The following is an 18,828-nucleotide window of genomic DNA, read 5'->3' on the forward strand; positions in this document are numbered from 1 at the left end:
AATGAAGTTTCTTAAACATTTTAAAAACCTTATTTACTTTACATACAACAATAGTTTAGTTGTATTTTATAGACTTACAGAAAGAGACCTTCTAAAAACTTTAAAATGTATTACTGACCCACAAAACCTTAAATTAGAGTGAATAAATGAAGACTCGGCGCACCACTTCTGAAAGGTTGCTAACCCCTGGCCTATAGTGTAAGCTCATGAAATTCGCTCTCTCCCTCAATGTGGAGGAAGATATGCACAGCTTTGTGCCCCCCTCCCCATGAATTACGCAAACCGGTTATAGAATAAACAAACAAGTTCATTAACTACAAAAGGTAGATTAAGTGATTATAAGGGATAGCAAACAGAACAAAGCAGATTACTGAGCAAATAAAACAAACCTGCAAACTAAGTTCAATACACTAAAGAAACTTCAGATACAGAAATCACACTTGCATACAAATTGGATAATCACATTCAGTAAATCAGAACCTTTCAAATGATACCTCACATGACCCATCTTGTATAAAACATATCTTAGTTATGCCATATTAATATCATCAGCATATCTCTATGAAGAATATGGGGTGTAGCATCACAACGCATTCCTCCTCACATGCGATGTGCCACTGTTATATGTCTTTCCTCCCTTTCCCCTTCTGTTCAGAGTACTTCACAAGATCCAAGGGGTCCGAGCCCGAGTCATCCTTATTCGCATAATGGTATTCCCTCCGAATACTCTGCAACCGACTCCATGTCTCCTTTCACAGGATGCGGATCAAGTCCTCCATCCCAATCCACAGCTACTCCACCTGAAGCCATGGTGCCAGGATTCAGAGATGACCTGTTCAGAGGCTGTTAAACAAGTACTCTTGAATAGCAGATGTGATACAACTAGATGCACTTACTTCCACAAATGGACTAGATTACAATCTTGATGCCCTTCCAATCATGTCAAGGCAATGAGCACTCCAATTCCACTCATCCTGGACTATATTTTACACCTTAAAAGATGGGGGTTATCCACCAGCTCCATTCATGTGCACTTGGCAGCCATCATGGTCTTTCACCCCTAGATAGACGGCCACTCTTACGTTCACCCACCAACCAACCGCTCATGAAAAGTTTCCTGAAAGGCTTCCAAAATCTTTATCCTCACATATAGGATCCCACCCCAGCTTGGGCCCCTTACGTTGTCTTACATTATCTTACTAGACTACCATTCGAACCAGTGGCAACGTGCTCTTATGTTCACTTCTCCATGAAAACAGCATTTCCTGTTGCAATCACCTCTGCCTGTTGGGTTGGTGAAATTGGAGCGCTCATGGCATTCATCCCCCTCGCCCCTCCCGCTTCTCATAAAGACAAGATTACGTTACGTCCGCAACCTAAATTTTTACATAAGGTGCCATCCTCTTTCCATCTAAACCAATCTATCCACCTTCTCTGCTTCTTTCCAAAGCCACACAGCAACCAGCACTAGGTGGCATTACATACCCTGGATGTCAGATGAGCATTAGCCTTGTACCTGGACAGAACTAAACCTTTCAGATGCTCGCCATGTTTATTCCTGTCAGTGGCTGAAAGATCCAAAGGCACAGCCATTTCTAAGCAACGCCTTTCCAAGTGAATGTCACAGTTTATAAACCTGTCCTACCAACTGCATAATCAACCACCTCCTTCTGGCACTCAGGCACATTCCACCTGCTCTCTCTCCACCTCTTTGCCTTGCTCAACAATGTCCTGATTGCTGACATTTGAAAAGCGACCACATGGACATCTGTGGACATGTTTAGCTGTCACTACGCTATTACTCATGATGCAACATTAGATGCTCTATAGGACACGCTGTCCTATCGTCCGCATTAAATGCTGCTCCGAAACCCCAGCCTTCCAACTAGGGGCATTGCTCTATAGTTACCTACAGAGCAGCACCCATAGGGACATCGCTCGAAGAAGAAGAGAAGGTTACTCATCGGGTGCAGTAACTGAGGTTTTCGAGATGCGTGTCCCTCTGGGTGCTCCACTACCTGCCTTTCTGCTTTGGAGCTGAAAGATGAGCTCTGCAGTAGAGAAGGAACTGGGTGATGTTTGGACCGCACAGCACTTATATATACATGCTGCTCATGGCGTGAGACTGGGAGGTGCGCATGTGTGGTCCAATGGGCACTGCCAGTGAAGATCTCCGATCCCAGACATGGGGCACTGCAGCACCTACAGTGGAGCAATAGAAAAACTAATAGAAAAACTGTGTGTACAGCAGGCCTCCGATAATAATCAAGATGACTCTTCCTACCACTTGACAACCTAGTTTAAGTGGATAATCATACTAGCTTTTTTCTCTCCCACTTCGAGATGTAACTTAATAAGGTGGGTTTTTTTTTTTAAGTGCCCGCTCCTACTCCCATTAAAATCAATGATGTTTCCACTGATCTTGGTGGAAGTAGGATTGAGCCCTAATAGTTAGGACTAAAATTTCAAAAACACGTTTTTTACAAATACGAAATGAGCAATGACATGCGTAACACAAATTAAACAGTGGAGACTTGCTTGTGAGATTGCTAAAGTGCATGTTTTTTTAAGTGTATTCCATACTGGTAACTTGTAAAGAATTTAAAAAATGCCGGGTTGCACCTTTTTTGCTTCTTTCTGGTGTATGAAGAAGATCCGAAAGTTTGTTTTTGTTTCTCCAATAAGTTTATTTTCTGCGGTTTTTTATTAGTATTTTAAGAGTATCAGAAATGTTAAATGTGATCTTCCCTATCAATTATAACGTCTTGGGATCTCAGATGTTTATTTTGAGTTCTCACAACTTAGTGAAAAGGATTTTTTTAGACAGTCTTTCAACCAAGTGTTGATTAGACATTGTACTTAAATAGAAGTTAAACAGAGTTTTAAATGTGTTGACAAAAAATCCCTTTCACTCTCATTTGCTAGTTTTCAGTCTTAATTAATTTTTTCCACTCATCATATAGCCTTCCAAATAGTGGATTTGATTTAAATTGATTTAAATCGCTAGTAAGAAAGACTCAATTTAATCATAGATTTCTACATAAAAATGCATTCTTGTTGGTTGTTATATTCTTCACAACTCAGAAATAGATGTAGGTTTCGTTTTTAGAAGGTACACAGTACACATTTTTAAAAATGATTTATTTTGAAAACTGATTTCAGATTTGTTTTATAGCTATATCAGAAAATGAATGATTGTTTGGTTATTTCACTTACCAAAGGTAACTGAAGCAGAGAGCTCACCTCCCAATGACTTCATAAATATCTCCAATTCAATAGGTTAATTATTAATATTTGGAGGATTCTCTTGCCATGCTGTATTAGGAGGAGAACATCACCAGACAGACATTTAAATTGTTTTATTTAACTAAAACAACAACATTATGTATTCTGGATTTTTTTCTTCAACAGCAAACATATTTTAACAAAACAAGCATATGAATTTTTGAATTTAGTTAAACATTCAAGTTTTTAAAATCAGGTTTGTTTTTGTTAAAATTGTTTTTAAAATAGTTAAATGAAGTATATTTTTTTAAAAAAAACAAAAATTAAATTGACTATGTCAGCCAGGTCAACATGCGAAACTTAAAATATTGGCTTCTGCAGCTACCTCCGTCATTTTCACTTTCGTTTTCCTGTTTGTTCATAATCTGGAAAAGAAAAACAAGCTTTCCTGCTTCTTCAGGTCCCAAACAATTTCTCAGTTTGGAATGAATTATCCAGCGGAAAAATATATTCTTTCTACACCAGCAGAAGAAGCTACTGCTCTTAAAAGTGAGATTATCATTTCAGCAGTCTCTGAATCCAAGTGCTTAAGTGACTTCCACCAGTTCATCATTAAAACCTCATCAGCAAACATATTTCTTGAATGGTTCACCCTTCGGTCTGAAGTTTATTATAGTTGGCATTATGGAGGAATGATTGCTGGATGTCCCTGTCATAGGCAACTCCTCTTTTTCAGCAGTTAAGGTTTGACCCTGGTACCTAGTATTGAGAGTATATGCAAGCAAATGAGCTGGAGATAGTGCTTGTCCCATTCATTAATGCTTGTAATTTAACTCTGTCATTGCATATTTCTCTTTTTAAGATCTCACTCAGTTCCTTCCAAATTTCAACAGCGTCAGCAAAAAATCAGCTATTTCCCTGCATTTTGTTCAAGGCTACAGAAATAGGCTTCAGGGTACTCAGCATGTGTTCAACATTTCTCTTACAGCCAAAGTTCTCAACGTTGGCTTGACAGTACCATCTATTTTCTCACGATTTTGTTCACAAACTATCATCAGATTAGGCCAGTTCTTGATATAGTGCTCAAAACAGTCCACTCCTGAGTTCCATCGCATGTCTTGTGGGAGAGTTAGCTTGATTCCTCCCACTTTTTTCAGAGCTGCTGCTGCTGTAAAGTGGTTGAGATGGAAGTATTTTGCAATTTCAACAATGTTAGCCTTTATTTCTGGAACACTTTGGCTAGGAGATGCATCAGATGAGCACTGCAACTGTATGTTATTAGCTTGGGAATCACTCTTCTAAATATCTTCTAATCTTGGATACATTTGCAGCTTTGTTTGTGACCAAGCTGCGTAATAGACATTTGAATTTTTTTTTCCACAGTTTGTTACAGCTTTTACTGCCACTTCTTGTGAATATTCTGCTGTGTGTGCATTTCCTGATGTATCAATTGTTTCTGTAAGGAAGACATTCTCTTCTTCTGTTGTCACACAAGCAAATACAACAGGATAACTGTGGACATTGCTCCACCCATCAAGACTCAGGGTAACAATTCACCCTCTACACCTTAAGCACACTGGTCAATTTTTCTTTCATATACTTTATCCAGCAATTTGCCTTCGACATCTGCTCTGTTGGGTGGACTGTGTCCTGGTCTTAATGATTGAATCGTGTTAATGAAGTGTGGGTTCTCAATCATACGGAAAGGAGAGTTTGTTGCATAAACAGACGAAGCAATTTTCTCATCAATTACCTCTTTTTGTATCTGCTGGTTCTTATCACAAACTTATCTATGGTTGTTTCTGGATGATGGAGATTTTTTCTTTTTGCTACAGGTAATATACTGTGGCTATGTGATATACGTGATGCGACTGGAATACTATCCTTGGCAGATAACTCTGAAACTATAGAAAATGATGGTGATCTTGAAGGTGGATGATCTTCAGAATCCTGTATGTTCAGGATGGATTTTCCTAAACAAAATAAGTCCATGCAGTTATTTAATTTATTACCATACTGCTCATTTAATATTACTCATTGCGTTCACTGACATTCAGTACTACTTTAAAGGTGAAATTATAAAAGGAAGATCTACCTATTTCAGTTATTTATTTTTTATCACAACTGCATCTAAAATGATAGTACCGTAGAGTAACAACTATATTTTTTGCTCAAACATGAGAATTCAAGAATAGTCCCAGAAGAAAAACAGGCAGTCCTTAAGAAAGAATTATGAAATAAAGTTTACAAACCTGAAGATCCTGCGTGTTCAGACATGTTCCTTTCATCATCTTCAATGCAGCTTCCTCCTGAGAAGGAACACTTTTCATGATGTTTCATTCGGGAAACCAGGCCTTGCATTTCTTTGTTGCACTGTTTGCATTTTGCACGTGTGTCTGTCTTACCCACAGGTAGAAGAACTTCATTAAAATATTTCCAAACTGGGTCTCTCTTATGGCCTGCTGCCATTATAGGTTTTTCCTTCGAGTTAGAGAATGGTATGGTAGATTTCAAATCAATGAAGGCTACACTCAGAAAGACCTCAAGACTTCTGGAATATGCTGCTCAAACAGTTCCACTTCCGTTTCTACTGCCTGTCCCTTGCTTCTCACATTTGTCTCCAGACTTCTTCTCCTTGTCCAGATTTATTCCGCCCTCAATAATCTTCTATTCATTGAACTTTTTGAAACTTTTGCTGTTCTAGAGAGAGGTGAGGGATTGACTCTGTGTACACAAATTTGCAGAGGGACAATAGGGTTGAGGTCTGTTGTTTCTCACCTCTATATATTATTTATTTTAAAACATTTTTGCTGTTAACAAGCATGTTATCTCTGAAGAGACAAATCCACAATTTGAAAACTGCAAAACTAAGCATCTCTGATGGTGTCTTCTAGACTGAGCACTGAGTAGATAGAAAGATTAATCTATACAGAAGCCCCTGGAACCCCAAAGATTGGGTCCCTAATCCATGAACTATTGGAACTCATTCACAAAACTTTTCTTAAATATTACATGAATATATTGTCTCATACTATAGAATTAGAATTTATAATCCCTATTCCATGATGCGATATTTTTGAACTATAATGTATCTTAATTAAAACTATCTTTAGATAGGTTTTTCCTCAAAAAGCATTTTATCAAAAGAAAACTATTTAAATAAAAAAAATCTGATTTTTTAAATTTTATTTTTAAAAAAATCATTGATTTTTATCCACCTTGATTCCAAAGTAGATAGGACCAGAATGTCGAATGTAAAAAAAGTGAAACCCTTTTTGACAAACATCTTTTAGACTAACATAAAAAACCAAAAAATTATACAAGTCAGTTATTTCCCCCATTGCAAGTCATCTTTCGTGTCTCCACTTTTTATAGTGAACTGAAAGTTCTTTCTCCATCTTTTAAGGTGAAAGACTCATGCATATAGGGAGCGCAGTACCTTAGTGAAAATTTGTTAAATATGTAATCTCATCAGTAACCGTATTTTGTAGAAGCAACTTTTATCATGCATGGTTGTGGTTATTTTTAAGAAGGAAACTATATAACTTCACCTCATTTTTTTGATTAACGTATTCTCTTCTTGTGCTAGACAAAAAATAATTTTTAATCTGTATAATGTTTGAAAATGAATTATACTGTTAACACTAAGAGTGTTAACTTTATAAGCATTTTACAACAGTGTTTCTCCTTTAGTCAGAAACTGGCCTGTTTCACTCACTGCATGCCTGAGCATGTGATACAGATTAAATGCCCTGAAATAAAACTAAACAGGACTTTTTTCAGGATACAGAACCTGTGAGAATATCATATTGCTCTTTTGTTTCAAAAATGCATGAAGTTTCAAAAGTATAATAACTTATGTCAATGGGAAAGGGGAAGTAAATGAAAAGCTGAAGTATTAAAAACATACTGAAATCACAACTATGGCCATTTTTTCCCAGTATAGAGGTGTTCAAATTCAAAAGCAAATTTAAGAATTCAAAACATGTATAGTGCTCTAAGGTGGAAACACCCCCTCCCCCCACCCCAAGTGGATATATGATTGGTGCAATGATTAGGGAGGCAATATACAAAAACTGGAAATCTGAAACTACTTTTAAATGCAAAAGCAAAATGCTCCTGAATGTTTAAATCATGTTGAGTAGTTTCCTCCAGATAACCATATCACTATACTTGATAAGAGTTGTTGATTTTACCAAAAATGTAGTAATAGTATATTGCTGGGTCAGTGGTCCTAGTGCAGAACAGGTGGGAATTCTCTAAGCTGTAAATTAAACCTCAGCAGGCAGTGCACATCAGTTATGACTGAAGACTTACAACACCCTCTGTTGCCTGTAATTTTTTTTTCCATTGCTGTTGTTGGGGAAATTCCTCTTGACAGCTGTTGCTATTGTAGCAGTAGCTGACTTTAGTCTTTCATATTATTTTTTACATGAATTTACCTCTCCCTCTATCACACTAACATGTAATTCTGAACATTATGAAGAGATCCAACCTCAGCATCTCATGGACCTTAAATTTACTTTTATAGCCTCATTTGAGTTTTCTTATAGACACTGGGTTTATACTGTATTTGTTGTTGTTGCTTTGTACTGTTCTGCTTTTAGAAAAGATCAGAGGAGTAGTCCAGTAGCTTAAAACATCTTATGACTACATAGCTTATGTAGTCATAAGATGTCCATTACAGATGGACCTGACTATTGCTTGAGATGTCTCTGTGAGCCATAACTTGTTGGTTTAGAAATCTATGCTCAGATTCCACTCAAGCTGCTAGGTCTCAGTGAGCAACACAAGCTTCTCTTGATCTCATAAAGCTTCTGCTAAGTAGCTGAGAAGGCCTCAAAGCATACGTCCTTAAGTACTTCAGTACTTGTAACCCAGATGAGTCTTTGTTTTGGTACCAAAATAGGCTTCAGGGTAGCTCCTCTGACATTTTTACAAGTGGCCAGCTGCTCCTTCCAGGTTAGTCAGTGAGCACACCAAAGCTTTGGTACCCTTACAGCATTGGTTATACTCAATTCCAAATTTAAGTTTGAAGTACCACCTCCTTAGATGGAAGTCTACCTCTGGGATAGACCCTATATCTCCACTGATAGTACCTTATCTGTCTTTAATTTATTTCTTTGCAGAGATCTCTTTCTGGTTACTTCAGTTTCAACAGCATTGGTGGTGTTGGGACAGACCTCTGGCTCTGAGCTACAGTTAAGCTTGTATAGCCTGTAGAACACGTTTCATTACATAGCTTTAGCTTTGTCAGTGACACATGCACCACATTTAATTGCTGACTGAAACACTGATCTAGAGCCAGCTTTGAGCTTTCAGAGCTGTTAGTGTGCTGGGTTATTGATGCCAATACCTACGTTCCTGTTTTCAGTGCTCTTGATTTTCTTTGAAATACTTCAGTATTTACCCCAATGCCATTATTGCATTGTTTATCCAATGGTGTCAAAGTTTTTGGCATCAGTGTCTTTCACACTATTAGGGTTTACTTCAAAATGTAGCCAATGTTGTGTTTCCATCTATGTTCATGTTTTTCTAGTTCTTCAATTTGGAGTACTTCTTCCAAGTGCTTAAAACATCTAGAAAAAGTCTCCATTTCTTTCTGATAGTTAGGACCCAAAGAAGGATGTTTATTTTTCCTCTCTGTGTTTTCCTATGTATTGTATTATAGGGGTAGTTCAGAAGTGATGGAATTGCTCCCTTTCCCTTTAAGGCTGTGTGTGGTACATCTACTGATTGAGAGAATTTACACCCCAAACTTGACTCTGGCATAGTTCTGTCATTTGATTACCAACTACATTATTCAGATTTCTAAACTGTACCACAATTAGGATGAAGTTAGTATTTCTGAGACTTAATGAGGGTCTGGTTTCACTTACTTTCTCATAATTTGCATCTCATTTGCATGACCTCTAGTCTACCTTTGTCTGTGTCATTGGTTCCAACATGGGAGGAAACTTTTTTCTTATTCCAAGCCCCTGACCAATACTTGTCCAGTCTTGAAATGATATCTCCCTACTATCTGTGGGGCAACAAACCATATAAGATTCAGTAATCGTGTATAACTGCCTTACCCTACTCATTTGTAAGTAATTACCTTTCGCTACTGCCACTTTTCCTTCTGTTCTATGATCCCTTAGTTCTATATTTACACTTTATCATCTTTACATTATCTTAAGACTTTTGCAAAAATGGATAATTTTACTATATGTACCATTCCTGTTACAGTGATTACATTTTTATCTTCTGCTTTTAGAAAACTAAGCTCTTAAATATATTCTTTATATTTTGACTTTATTTGTATAATAAAGCAGCTAGTAAGTTTGATGTTATAAAGTGTTGCTGGATAGGTCTTAGTAACAAAGCCCTTATACTGTTTACCATATTTCTGGGACTTGCATCTGATTACCCATTTTTACCTATCAATCCCCGCTCTTCCTCCCACCAAATCCTATAGCAGTACCTGTTACGGTTGATGTATTGAATTCTTTTCTGGTAGCACAGCTGTGGTTTCTGCTTTCATTGCCCCAGAGAACAAACGACTAACTTTTGAATTGATAGTCTTTTTAATTAAGTTAATCCAAACTACAGTTCTTTATCACAATTCACTTTACTTGATTACTTATGTAAAATTTTAGTACTCAGTCAACATTGCACAGCTACTCACATTGGAATCAGTGTCAGTTCTGCATACAAACTGGGAAAAGTGAGGATGTTGATGTTTAACTTTAACTTTATTTGTAGTTTTAAAAAATGCATCTCATGTTTTAGTTGGAGTATTTTATGATCCAAAGCTTGAATCAGAAGTCCTCTGAAAAAATGAAGAAAAGAAAAAAAAGCCACAAGTGCCATGGAGTTAAACCGCCTCAGCTTGAACAGCCAGGTGATTATAGTGTTAATTTAGTTTTTTTCAGTGTAATACTGATCAGATTATTTAAAAACATGTTTAATGAATTACCCATTAATAGCAACTACTGTGATCTGTGATTTTTATCTCAGAATGGATTACTTAATCATTTAGGGAAGACTTTGTGAATCTTGAGGATTTTATAAAACTATATGTATATGTAAGATATGTGATGGGTGGTCACTTAAACTACTCAAACTTAAAATTCGTATATGTTTTATAAAAAATCTGGGGTTGTGCTCATAGAAGTGAACTCAGAATGTGGAACATTTAGTGAAATTATGGATGAAGCCTGAGTTTATACAAGTTGCACGTGAAGAGGAGATAAGAGAGGATAGTAGTAACACAAGAAAGTAAAGGGAGATGTTAGGAAGAAGGCGTGAAAGGCTAAAAGGTAGTTTGTCTTTTTTATTTTATGTTTCAGCAGTTTAACATCATATTAGTTTTTATAGTTCTTTTGATCAAATTTCAGTGCATAAGAATGGCCACCCTGGGTCAGACCAATGGTATAACAACTTGAAGGTGTTTCGTGTTAACTCTGTGTAATATAACTTTTTCTAAAAAATGCCAAATATTGGACCTTAGCCTAGGATCTGGAGCCCAGTCCTCTCCCTAGTTCAAGTCAATGGCAACATTCCCATGGATTTAAATGAGAAGAGGACCAGACCACACCTCTTACCTTTCAAAAATGAAGTTACCTTAAGTTAAGATAATAAACATATTAGAAATTACCTTTGCAAAATATATACTCTTATAAAACTTCTCATAATTATACAATCTCCTAAATCATTTTACACTCAGTTCTGAGATTGAAATCAGAGTAGTACTTGTAATCGATCTGAGCTCCGTCTATGAAGTCAGAGGGGTTGCGTGGGTGTAAGGGAAGGAAGGATTTGGCCTAGTACGTTTAATGGAGTTGTTCTATAAATAATTTTGCACTGAAACATTTTTTACGGACAGTTAACTCTTGCTGTGAGTCTTTCAGGCTCTGTCTCTAACCTCTCTGATTTCTGCAGAGTGTAAGGTGTTGAGACTGCATTTATCTTGTGGGTATGCAAAAAATTGAGTTGTTGAAGTTCTGAGTTCAGAAAGATTGTTTTACTAAACCATAATATTGGTAAAGTATACACTTATTTATAGTTTTTTATTAAGTCCCTTTTTATGTAAAAACCATGTGAGATGACATGAAAGATTAGACATGTCTATAATTATAAATTTTTAAAAAAATGTTTGGAAGATTTATAAAATGGTGGAAACATTTTTACTAAACAGTTCTAATGTTAATTATTCTACTAACCTCACTCAAGGTGAATGAAAGACTGGATTTGTTCTAATGGTGAAGGTGATGTGTAGTTTTTAAAGAGCAAATTTTTATTGAGGGTAATTAAGAAAATACCCTTTTATGTCCTCATTTGATCCAGTTTCTGAGAATAAAGATGCTTTTGTTTGCATAGCCACTAATAGGAGTTTAGAGTTACAAAACAGTTCATTCATTATTATTTTTAATATCTCACTTTTATAGAAAAAATGCCAATCTTAAAAGGTGAAGCCTCGCATTATAATTCCGATTTACATAACTTGCTGATCTGCTGCCAGTGTGTGGACGTGATATTTTACTCAGAAGATTTAAAGGAAGTAGTAGAAGCACACAAGATTGTTTTGTGCTCTGTAAGCCATGTCTTCATGTTACTTTTCAATGTGAAGAGTCCAGCTGATATTCAGGATTCCTCTATCATAAGGACTGCACAGACTCTGTTTGCAGTGAACAGTGAGGCTGTGTTTCCAGTTTCTAACCAAGGTTCACCATGCGGTCCACCGGTTAGAGTCATTGTTAAAGACACTTTCTTCTGTTTTTGTTTGTCAGACATTCTGCACTTCATTTATTCAGGTATCCTGTCAGAATGGTTCCAGTGTTTACTATCTTTTTAGAGAGCAAACATATTGTTATGAAGTGTGTATATTACCCTACCAAAATATATTCCTCTATTAGGATTAAATCAATTTGATTAAAAAGTCCATCTCTATAACCCATTATTTCGAATAACTTCTACATGGAAATGGAGCTTAACCTTAAAATTATTGCTTTCAGCACTATACATTCAGTTCCAAAGTCACTGAATCTAGTAAACCAGAAGCTTCTAAAGTGGAAAAAAATTTCCTCCAAAATTCTAAAAATGATGATAAATTTTCCATAAGTAACAGGTAAAAATGAATGTAATGCCAAACATCACCCTGCTAAAAACAGCTTTTCAGTGAGATAAATTTCAGAACAAAATAAAACTGTTAAAAATGGTTAAAAACATTGTGTACACTAGTATGTTAAAGAGAATGGGGAGCAACATTATCTGGTTTGTTGAAGCGGAGGACTGGGAGTGATGTGATCAGTGTTCTGTTTTCATTTCTGCCATTTTCATTTTGTAACCTTGGGCAAGTCACTTAACCTCCATTTCCCTATCTGTTAAAATGGTGCTAATTATATTTTTCTGCTCTGTAAAGCACTTTGTGAGATTCAGTTAAAGACACAAAGTATTAAAGAACACTGAATCATCTAGCAACTCTTTTTTGTTTGAATAGCCTATTACTTTGTACTGATACGACTTCTAGTTGTATTACATATGACATCCCCACTAATGAAAACTATAAGATATTTTTGGGAGGAAGTAGTAGTTCTCTAAATAATGCATCATTACATTCACAGTAATTAGAAATGTGTACCTATATATTGTTAAAGATGTTATATGTAAGGAAGCTGAGTTTATCTCCAGAATGATGGTTGTTGAAAGCATTTAAAGGACTGTTCCCTTAGAATGGCAGTCCATAGCCTTTGGAAAGGGCCAGGAATATTTTACTATAATTCCTCCAAGACTGATTCCAATCTTATGCCTTCAGTAAAACAGCGTGGAGCATTAGCAAACTTTTTTGTAAAAATAATCTGGATGTAAATTATCTGGTTGGCTGAAAGAGCCTTCAGTTTGTGTACCATATTGGGTGTAAGCTGATTTTTTGTTTTTTGGCCAAAGTCTCATGCCAACCTTTGGAGGAGTGATCTTATATGAGGCTTGCATTGGAGGAAGTAGAGAGCTGAGCCCCCCAGTAATGGCATTTAACCTCTGAGGAGCTCTGCATGCTTCCTGATTCTCATGGCTTATCTATCGCTGCAGTGGGGTTGGATTTAGAATCATAGATTTCCCTGGCAGGACTTAGTGCTGCTACTTGGCAGTTCAGTACTGCCTTATATACATGTGTATATTCCCACTATTTATATGCTGGTCAATAATTTGAAACAACATTTAAAGTGGAAATTAGGAGATGAGCATCCTATGTGATTTTCTGTACTAATTATCTCCCACTGAACACACATGAGGTCTATAAAGTAACTTCACCAACTAGATCACTATGCTACATGCAGACTTATCAAATAATATTCATATAGGAAATGTTTAAAATATCCTTTTAATGATTTTCTGAAATTCTTAATTCTCATTTCTTTCTCCTTATCTTTTTCTTTTGTTTTACTTCATTTCCTTTCCGCTTCTACTGCTCCAGAACTTCAGAGGAGGATGATACTGTCATTAATCCACTGAGTAATGGTAGCAGCTTAAGTAGGGCTTCAGAAGGAAAACCTCTGCTGGTCCCATGTATTTTAGCTGAGTGGCTGGAGCAGTCCTTACTAGGAGAAGCAGCACTTGAGTGAACTGCTTCTCTGTGGATCTTTGCTCCTTCCTTTCTGTTCAACTAGTGGTGGCAGCTTCTCTGAAAATGCTCATCTCTTCAGCATCTCTGGACTGATAAGGGGGTTATTTTTTTTGAAGTAGGCAGAGGATTGAGGAAATAAAGATGAAGGAAGGGGGGTGGTTGTAAAGGTAGGGAGAAATAGGGCAAGAAGAAGGAAAGGAAAAGAGAAGGAGGGTAAGGAGAAAAGTGAGTATAGGTAGGTAGTTTACAAAATCGCAAAAAGAAATGTATTTGAAATCTATGCCAAATGTTTTTAATACACTGTTTTGGAACCTTTTTCTGTTTTTTTCTCGTTTTTTTGTTTTTTTTTAAAATCAGTCTACATAGAATAAATAAGTAATTTTCCTTACTTTAAATATAATACTTATTAAAACAAATAAAATTTAATAGTATAAGTATTATATTTAAATTGTTAAACTTCTTATAAACCATTTTATAAGCTTAGTAATATGCTCAAGGGTGTGTGCTTTACCCAGAATACAAACACTGAAAATGTGTGCATATTGGCTGAATGCACACCTTGTTGTGAGCTATTGCTTCCTCATTCCGTAATGTTGTTCTGCATTAGATGCAGAGGACAAAACACTATCTTGGAGAAGAAGATTCCTCACATTTTGTTACTCAAGCCCTTGATAATGCTGTAAATTCAGCCTCTTTTAACGGTGACTGACTTGGAGATGCGGGGGGATTTTCAAAGACACAAAGGAATTGAACAGCTAACTCCCCTTTAGTACTTACCAAAGTGAAGAATTTATAATGTTGGTTTAAATACCATATGGGCATGCACTGTGAGAGCCTCTGTCAACAATACCTCATTTGTGACTAATAATAATATCCCTTTTATTCTAGCCCTAGGCTTTTCTTGATCAGTCTGCCAATCCTTTTATACTGTGGAGTTTTTCTGATGTGCACCAATAGTGACCGATTAATTTAATTTCTGTTATAAATCAGGGTTTAAATTTAGATCTTCAGAGAAGAAAGACTAGTGCAGTAATCCTTTGTGCTTTGGCTTGTAAATACAGTTTGTTGGCCTATGCTGGTGCTCTGTCTTAATTTTAACTTCATGTATATTAGCCAAAACACACAAGCAATTTATATTTGCATAGATCAAATTCTTCCCTAAGTTATAGCTTGCGATCTCATTGAGATCACAAATGGTGTAAGTCAGTTCAGAATATGGTGCCTATCAGACTTGGGTCTTCCCATTTTAGAGGATTTTTAAGGAAAATATGGAGTCAGAAAGAATAGAAGTCTAGTTTTTGAGATACAGTGTAGATGCTTTGTGCCCCATTATCAATGGATTCTATTCATAAGGTTGAAATAGACTTTCCCTCTCTCCCGCCACTGCTGGTATAGTGGCACGACTAGCAGATGGGGGGTGAGATCAGGGTATTCCATACTGCATCAATGCCTAGCTGCTGTTTCAGCCCCTTGGGTTTGACTACAGTGGGTGAATGCGAGAGCACACTGAGGTTTGCTCTAACTTATGCATGGTGACTGGCCTGCACAATGTGGGGCCTAGCATCACAAAAGGACATGAATATGAGCTGTATGCCACCTTTTCATCTCCCTTACCCCTTCAGACTATGTGCCTCTCATCTATAGTTGAGTCCCTCAACCCGAATGGTCATTGAAACAAAGCATTGATGTTTGAAGTTTATTCAGACAAAATATTAGACCATGTTTTTTACCTTGTTTCTTCAAATGATACCATATGATACCAGTTAAGTATACATTATTGCTAAATAAAGATATTTACTGTGCAGTTTGGGCTGGATCCTACCCCCATTAAAGGCAGTTGTGAATAGAATAAGGGTCTCCGAAAGAGGAGAGAGTTTTTTAAATGATGGACTATGCTACCTATTGCTGAAAGAGACTCTCTCTTTGCTAACCTTATAACCATTTGGTAATGTTCAGATGGAAGTTCTACAGATTACTTTAAAAATGTTTGTTTTTCACATTTACTACCAAAAATTTTAGCAATTGCAGTTTAGTCTTTTGAAAATATAGATAATCCCTCAGTTGGATAATTATCTTTAAAAATCACGTACATGTAATTCAGATGCACTTTCTGGGGATACAGTGACTTAAAAATGAGCTTCTGAAATTTTCAAAGGTGTATAATTGTGTGTGTGTCCATCCTCTGACTGACTTGGTCATAGGGGTATCATGTTTCCAGAGGCACTTTTTATCCTGGCAGCACCATCTCCTCGATCACTTGACAAATGGGAAACTGAGGCACAGAGACCAAGTGACTTGCCCAAGGTCACACAGGAATTACATAGTGGAGATGGAATTGAACTCAAATCTCCCATGTCCCATGTCAGCACTTCAACCATTGAGCCATCCTTCCTCTCATGTACAAACAGTGAAGAACGCATGAATATTCACAGAATTTGCCACTTTAAAATTCTTCATAGTCAGAGATGCTTGTGGCTCTTTATAATCAGTATAGAAACCAAACATCAAATTATCAGGTAATGCTGTTCTGTTCATCTGTTTACCAAATACCTTAAATACAATTGCTTAGTAAATACTTTTTGTTTAGTGTACCTTTGTGTGTATTTGGGTTCAGATTTTTAGTAAAATAAGTCTGGTTTCTTTGCCTGTGGCAGTAATGCCTATACACCAGAAAACCACAGCATCTAAGGCCCTTAGCAACAGCAATCCCTTTTTGGTATCCTGTCAGCCAGTATTCCACTATAGGATGGTTTATCTCTTTGGAGACAGCTAAAATTGTCAATCATAAAGCAGATAACCCAGAAAGGCTTTCTTTGCTCCTTTAGAATCTTGAAAGTTTCTTTCCTGTAGCAGGGATGAGCAACACTGGGAACACCTATCTTTTTGGAAGTTAGTGTTTTCTGTTTACACCTACTTTTCTTAGTAGCAGTAAAGGTTTCAATTAGTTTTAAGTTTATTTTCTCCTGTATATTCATTTATGCATTTTTCATTCTTCATTTTATTCATAAATAGGCTTATTTCTTCCAGACCCATGAAAGAAGCAGAACAGTCAAAGTAATAATGTTCTTTCTAGCTCCATATCTTTGAAGTCCATGATCTTTTACTTTCTTTCTCCAAAGTAGAACTGCTATCTGTGGAGAGCCTAACATATCACTTTGACCCACAGGAAGCAGATTTTTTTGAAGATGTTAGAAGGTGCCATTTTTACATAGTCACTTTTTGGACTATAACTACATGTTAAACTTTTTTTCTTCAGATGACAGCTGGGAGCACATATTTTATAAAGCAACAGCTCTCACAGTCGGATGCTAGTGGACTCTCATATTCAGCAAGTTTTTCAGTATCCTTTCTGAGGGACCAGTTGCCCTTTATGGTGATTGGGCTGGATGGAGTCATAGAGTTCTCTTCTGAAAACAGAATATCTGCGGCAGGGGTCCCCAACGCCTTGCCTGCGGGCGCAGTGGCGCCCGCCGGGGCAGTTGTGTGCGCCCGCAGGACACCATGCCGCCAAAATGCTGCTGCCGAGCGCGGCCACCTGAGAACCCCCCACCGAAATGCCACTGGCGAGGCTTCTTTCCGCTGCCCGCCACAGTCTGTTGGAAATACGAATGTGCTATTCCCACAGAAAGGTTGGGGACCACTGATCTGTGGAATGCTTAATCTTGCATTTTGGCAGTTTTTGGAGAGGTGGGATTTTTCTCTCATATAAGCAAGTACTATAAATTTCTAGGAGAGCAGCTACTGAACAACTGGAACCTATGTAAGAATTATCAAGACCCGAGAAATCTGTGGATATGTGATCTTTTTTCTCTTTCAGAATAGTTTCCAAATTTTGATCGGGTAGGATATTTATGGATACTTTAGTGTACAGTTCTTGATCTGTAGATACTAGGCTTTCACTAGGGAAGATTTCACTTGTTTTTTTAATTTTAATATTTTGATACTTATGTGTGTTTCCTCTCAATCTAGCTTTTTCTACTTGATCTTGCAGGAAACTTTTGATTTTAACGTTTTAGATGTTGCTGTAGTTTCCTTGGCAATTAGAGATATCAAATATAAATTCAATCCAGAATCCGAAGGAGAAGAAGTTGGTTTGTAAAGGAAGATCTTGAAACACAAGTATCTTCCACAATAGATAGCTTTTATTTTAGAAAGTGTTATAAAAATAAAACCTAATTTCTTCACAGTATCCTAGGATTTTAAGGAAGAGAGCGCCATATGCCAAAGAACAAACTTATTTTATACTGTTGAGAGCATAAATACTAGGGGGGTGAGCATAGTATAAAACCCTATATAGAGTTTTCAAAATTTTAGAACAGATTTTAATAGAAAAGTTGTGTCCCATTCACATTTGTGAAGCTTACCTCCTCTCAAATTTAGCAGCATTTCTGTGGAAACTACAGCAATTGCTTACATGGAAAAGTAATATTAGAAAAATAATGTAGTTTCTAGTCCTTTTAATGTAATAGGAAGGAGCCAACACTATGTTATCAGCCAGCTCTTTGCAGGCCGCTAATGGCCCAAGGACAGTAGTTTGAGAACCTTGGGACTAGAAAACATAACAGGGAAAACACAGAAAACGAAAATCTAAATAAACTGATTTTGGTAGAAATGTCCTCCCCCTTCCCTGTTCTGCCTCGTGTGTAAATTGCTTTAGGTAGCTGATCCTTTAAGCTTCAGCAATGTAGGCATCATTCAAAATGTCAAATAACTGATATATTAGGAGAAATTAACATAGTTAAATTCCTGATTCTGTGCTTAAACAGAATCTTTTCTGAAATTGTCCATACAAAGTTTATACAGGACCTTGAGTTAAGTTCATCTTGATATTTTTGAAGCAGTCGAGGGGATTTAGACTTTTTTCTATGATATGCACATATCTAAATTGCCTAGACTTCTTTGAGACTCTAAATCAAGATATGCTGGCCTTATCTTGCAAAATCCTGATAAAGTCAACATTACATCAGTGCATAGAGTTGACCATTGCAGAGTTATAATTT

General features: G+C 36.8%; 1 protein-coding gene across 9 annotated transcripts in view; it reads left to right on the forward strand.

Moving 5' to 3' along the window:
- Positions 1–18,828, forward strand: part of RHOBTB3 (Rho related BTB domain containing 3) — a 74,842-nt gene that overhangs the window by 33,100 nt on the left and 22,914 nt on the right. For 8 of the 9 annotated variants that reach the window (XR_013346160.1, XR_013346159.1, XR_013346162.1 and 5 more), the window contains 2 exons: positions 9,997–10,108; positions 11,655–12,020. Coding sequence is in view for 5 of the 9 variants with exons in the window: in XM_077817205.1 (XP_077673331.1) it covers positions 9,997–10,108; positions 11,655–12,020 (478 nt within the window). In the remaining 4 variants the exon portion in view is untranslated. The remainder of the gene's footprint in view (positions 1–9,996; positions 10,109–11,654; positions 12,021–18,828) is intronic. The other variant, XM_077817209.1, reaches the window with a different exon arrangement.

The sequence above is a fragment of the Eretmochelys imbricata genome, chromosome 5 (assembly GCF_965152235.1).
Source record: "Eretmochelys imbricata isolate rEreImb1 chromosome 5, rEreImb1.hap1, whole genome shotgun sequence".
Taxonomy (NCBI): Eukaryota; Metazoa; Chordata; order Testudines; family Cheloniidae; genus Eretmochelys; species Eretmochelys imbricata.